This window comes from Fukomys damarensis, unplaced genomic scaffold (genome assembly GCF_012274545.1).
Source record: "Fukomys damarensis isolate Sample0158 unplaced genomic scaffold, DMR_v1.0_HiC HiC_scaffold_23, whole genome shotgun sequence".
Lineage (NCBI taxonomy): Eukaryota > Metazoa > Chordata > Mammalia > Rodentia > Bathyergidae > Fukomys > Fukomys damarensis.
The window spans coordinates 11818640-11824318 of NW_022900935.1; the positions used below are offsets into that span (position 1 = coordinate 11818640).

Sequence of the window (5679 nt, forward strand, 5' to 3'; positions counted from 1 at the left end):
CGTCAAGCGAATTCCCAGGTTTGATCCCTGGTACAAAAAAAAAAAAAAAAAGAGTTCTGACGAAAAACAAATGCTTTTCCCCCACTAATGTAAACGTTTGCAAAAATCTTTGAATCGGTGTCTATTGTTATTGTTACAATTTACTTATTTTTCAAAGTAATAGAAATTAAATATGTTAAATATTTATGGAGGCTTCTTTAAGCATCTTTTTAAAAGTTCATGTAATTCTGATTCCCGTGCAGAGATTGTCACTTGTCCTGGGATGCTTTAGTGCAAAATAGGGTTAAAACAATTTATATCTTTTCCTTGATAATGTCAGTAAAACCTCTTTTGGAGCTCAGAAGTAGTGTGCTTGCCAACTTGTTTCACTGAAGTTTGGTGTTCATTCCTCTGCAAACCTTTATCACATAGAACTGTATCATTTATTTATTCAATAAAATTTAGTGCCCAAGCTGTGCAGTGGATTAGAAAGAAACGAACAGGGCCGGGGATTTAGCTCAGTGGTTCTGCCACCTGCCTCTCAAGTGCAGGGTCCCAAATTTGATCCCTGGTACCAAAAAAAAAGAAAGAAAAGAACAAATCTGTGACCATATCTTAAATTTAATCCCTATATTTTAGCTAATTTGGTATTGTGTTATAAATCAGTCTGTATCTCTGCTTTCTTTTCACCCAACACACCCAAATTTTGCTGCACTTCCTGTCAGGAATGATAACAAAGGGGCTATATAGCAGTTTTACTAGGCATCAGTGTCCAATCTCAAAAGGACTGTGTATCTCTTAAAGGGCCCTATACTCTTTTCCTGTCCACCTCCTTTTTTGGATTTCTACTTTAAAGCCTTTTAAATCAAGACTTTAGCCATTTGAATAAGGTAAATAAATAGTTCCTACCAGGTAAGCAATTTTTAAAAATTTAAATGTGTGATATTATTCATAGAAGAAATACTTTGTTTGGTATTTTGGGTTAAATATAGTAAATATATTCGTGGAAAGATAAACTTATCTACATCTTCTTTTGGTTTTTATTGTATAGAGAAAACTACTTCTGAGTTTATATTTGATATTTGATGTTAAGGAATCTTCCAAAAAATGATATTACCCTCTTCCATGAATGGAATTTGAAACTGAATTCATATGCGAAATAATACAGTATTTGAAATAAAATGAACAGCTCTCCAAACTCCATAACTCCTTTTTTTTTTTTTTTTTTTTTTTTTTGTACGGGGGATTGAACTCAGGACCCTATGTTTGTGAGGCAGGTGTGGTGTTGTCACTGAGCCAAATCCCTGGCTCTAAACTCCATAACTCTTAAAAGTATGGAAGTAGATTTAAAAATCAAAAGCATGTTTAGAGGGTGCTTTTATAACAGACTGGTTATATCAAATTATAAGATCCACACACAAAAAAAAATAGACAACTACAAAATATACATATTTGATAGAAGGCTATGAGACAATAATTAATTGAAACCCACCCCCAGTTCCTATAGTTTGAGAAAATGGTTACCTTGAGCAGGCCACAAAGAAAAGGATAACAGCTGATCTAATGATATGTGCTTATTATGGTCCCTGAGGAAAAAGATAAAAAAATTTGGTTTAAGGTATGTTGTCAAAGATTTACAGAGTATTTTTATTATGTCATAATTTTGAAAATTATTTAATATCTCTTTCCTTAGTTTGTGTCTTCACATTCCGTTCTTCTACCAAAAAAAGAGGTTTGAGGCTATCCCAGAATCTCTGAATAATCTTGCATTTTTGTAGGGAATCAGATTAGACTGTACCCTTGAGGTTCCTGCTTGTTCTCTTTTGGTACTATTTCTAAGTGGCTATTTTTGGGCTTTTCTCCCCACTTCTACAACTTCATCTTGTCTTTTGATGCATAAGTTATCCCCTATTGGGTCTTTTTAATATTTTCTGTTTGCTATCTGATGGTTAATTTAGTTAGATTTTATGTCTGTATGTTAAATCATACTGTAGAATTTGTCAGCCAGATGAATTTTTGAAAGTCCTTTAAGGAATAGGATTTTAGCTCAGTACAGTACAGCACTTGCTTTGCTTTCCTCTTTTTTTAAGTCTCTGGATTCAGTCTCTAGCACTCTTAATAAAAAGCAGAGAAATGGAAAGGCCTTTGTTAACTCTATTTTCCGTTTAGAATTTCTGATACAATAGACTAATCCAGTAAAAAATAGCTATTTTCTTAATTTTTCACTCCAGCTGTATGAAAAGTTAGACCAGTAGTATTGATGAGACATGGAAAATGAATGTTGTAGAATTGCCCCCTATCTCTAATGAAACCTTAATCAAAGTGTCTTTTTGTCATATAGAAAGTTTAAATAAATGAATCCTGGACAAAATGTTTTTTATAGCTTAAATAATCCTTAGCAATCTATTCTCATTCTTTTGCTTTATGGTTAAATTATGCAGGGGCCTGAGAAGTATAACTTACACTTGAGATCACAAAATTCATTAAATAGAAAAAGACCTGAGTTTAGAATTCATCACAAGGCATTTTTCATATGTAAATATGTAATACATTCAGGTTGAGTACCCTTTACCTGAAATGCTTGGACCAGAGTGTTTTAGATTTCAGAGATTTGGCACCTTGGAAATATTTACATATATTGAGTGTTGAGCATTCCTAAATTGAAAATCTAAAATAATCCAAATTTTAATTTTTGTTTTAGGGATGCTCAAGTTATACTTAAGTGTGCCTAGGCCACTGCTTGGAAAACTATGAGTTTGTGCCTGAGATATTTGTAATCACAGTCTCTCAGCTACAACTACACCATTGTTCACTTGATTATTCAACTATCTCCTTGGTATAGGGCGAGTCCTCAGTGTTAAATTTGAGTACAGGTATCATTCTTGGCATGACTTTGGCTAATGATGAATAATGGGCCTAATCTTGTTTTCAGCTCAAACAGTTACAACTGTACCAAAGACATGGAAGAAACCAAAAGATTGGACCCGAACCACTGAAGAGGTATTAGAGGAAGGATCGGAGGTAAGGAACAGTAAAACTCTTTAGTTCATCTTCATATCAGTGGTGTCATTTCATAAGACAGGTGAGAAATTGTACTTCTTTCTTGAGATGCCATTTTCTAAGCAAAACTTGATACATCAACCAGAGACTAATTTTTAAAGTTCATATACAGTAGGATTTAAATTTAAAATTTTAATAACATTATTAATTTCATTGAATTCATGTCTTCCCTTGAAAATACTTATTCTAAATGACCAACTTCTAGTTATCTTCCCTACTGTGATTGGAGATTTCTTTGTATTATCCTTATGGACTCCTCTGTTAAACAAAAATGGCTTTGTTTTGTCTTTAACCATTAGCAGTCATGATAGAAACACCTAGTGTAATATAGGGAAATTTATTGTGAATCTGTTATCTTTTCCTTTTATTCTACTAACATAACTATTCTTTGTGGGGTTTGTCTACCATAAAATAAGCTTCACTAGCTTTTACAGTATGTTAAAATACACCAAGTCCAAGAGATGATATGATGAAGAAACAAAAACAAATTTAGTTCTAAGGATTGCTCTAGCAATTTTTTAGTTACTCCCTTCCTCAGTAATGAGGACTAAAGACAGGGCCTTGCTAAGTTGCCCAGGCTGGGCTGGTCTTGAACATGTGATCCTCCTGCCACAGTCTCCCGAGTGCTGGGATTATGGGCATGTGCCTCCACATCCAGCTTTTATAAGACTTTTTTTTTCTGGCTAATTAAACTTTTTATCTTCTTCACATAGCTGACAGCACCCCTTTATTTCTTCTCTGACCTATCATTGCTTTTACATGATGCTCTGTTGGTGTCACAGTCAAGAACCACTAAAATGTTGAACAGGTTTAAACTCATTGTGGTTATCATAGGGTAAGAATTGGTACTAACAAAGTTGTAAATAGTTGCTGTACTCTTCTTGCATCTGGATGAGAAAATGATGCTCGTACAGAGAATAAAATACCTTCTAGAGGTAGGAGATTCACATGCATTTCTGGTATGGCTGTAAGCTCCATAAACTGATTTCCCTTGAGGTTCAGCTGGTTTTTTATTCATTTTCTTCTGTTTCAAGTTTCTTTGCCATAAGGCTAGATTTCTACAGTTATTGAATATTAAATGGATCAGTCACTATTCCTATGCCTTCAGGTATTTATCCTGTTCTTTAGTTTGAAGGTCAACAAAATTTTCCACGATGATCTAGGTAGTAAATATTTTAGGCCTATGGACTGTGTGACTCCTGTCACAGTAGACAGTGTATAAACAAAAAAGTGTGGGTATATTCTAATAAAGCTTTATGGATGACCACTGACATTTGAATTCATATAGCATGAAATATATTTCCCAATTTTTCCAGTCACAAAAAATATCAAAACAATTCTTACCTTGCATCCTTCAGAAACAAGTGGTGAGTAAGGTCCCAAGTTCAATCCCTGGTACCAAAAAACAAAACAAAACAAAAAAAACTGGTGAGCCAGAATTGACCCCTGGGCTATAGTTTGCTAAAACCTGCTGTTGCTTCAAATAAAACCATGTTCACTGATTTTGAAACAGACAATTATTTTCTAAAACCTTATTGTTTAAAAGTAAAATTTTAAAAGTGGTAATTGGCTTACAGACTTTTCAGAAATCCAAGCCCTTGCCTTTCCTAAAATAACAGCACTTGATCAAGTAGTTCAGTAAATATCAGGTGCTTTTGTTCTCATTTCCATTGATCAAACCTTCTTATTCTTGCATTATTTTCTCAGTCTTTAAAAATGATTTTTTTATGGGCCAGGGATTTAGTTCAGTGGTTCCACTGCCTGCCTTGCAAGCACAAGAAATTGAGTTTGATCCCCAGTACCCCCCCCAAAAATTGTTTTAGGCACATTCTATAAATTGTAGCCTAGAAGAGTAGTAAAAGGATGATTCGTTTTTAAATAGGTGGCTGCCTCTTAGCACCACAAATAAATTAATTAAATGAAATTGCTAATTTATTTAAAAATTTTATGACATTTTATCAGTCTTCAGTCCTTCATTTCATTCAATTTTTGGGTGCTTAAAAAACATACTGTATTAAAATATGCAGGCAGAGGGCCGGGTATTTAGCTCAGTGGTTCTGCCAACAGCCTCGCAAGTGCAAGGACCTGAGTTCAATCCCTGGTACCACCCCCCAAATGCTGACGGTGTAACTTCTTTTTTAACATTTTCTTATAGAAGTTTTACCTTGGTCATACAGTCAATGAAGTGCTCTTTGTCTCCAATCTGGTTTTCTGAATAAACAATTTAGGAACTGTTATGATGCTTTCAGACTGGTTCAATATGATTTCATCCTCTGAAAGAAAAATAATCATCATGTACATTTAATTTTTATATTTCCTTCCAAATATTCCCAATTATACTGTGCCCTAGACTGGATTCTGTGTTCTTGTGACAAGATTCTGTTTGTTTGTTTGTTTATTTTTGGTACTGGAGATCCAACTCAGGACCTTGTGCTTATGAAGCTGGCACAGTGCCACTGAGCCAAATCCCCAGCCCAGTGACAAGATTCTTTTTTTTTTTTTTTTCAGCTTTAATTGAGTTTATTGGTACATTTTAGGGATACAGTACAGTTACATTCATTGTTGGGATCTTGTACCTCTACATGACAAGTCTTGATTCTCATTTTTTCCCCTTACCTCTGCCCTCCCTTCACACCCCCC

General features: G+C 34.4%; 1 protein-coding gene across 17 annotated transcripts in view; it reads left to right on the top strand.

The window, feature by feature from the left end:
• The window catches only part of Eif4g3 (eukaryotic translation initiation factor 4 gamma 3), a 304279-nt gene that overhangs the window by 215863 nt on the left and 82737 nt on the right, over window positions 1–5679 (top strand). For all 17 annotated transcript variants that reach the window (XM_033767671.1, XM_010626033.2, XM_010626034.2 and 14 more), the window contains one exon: window positions 2912–3000. In XM_033767671.1, coding sequence (XP_033623562.1) covers window positions 2912–3000 — 89 coding nt within the window. The remainder of the gene's footprint in view (window positions 1–2911; window positions 3001–5679) is intronic.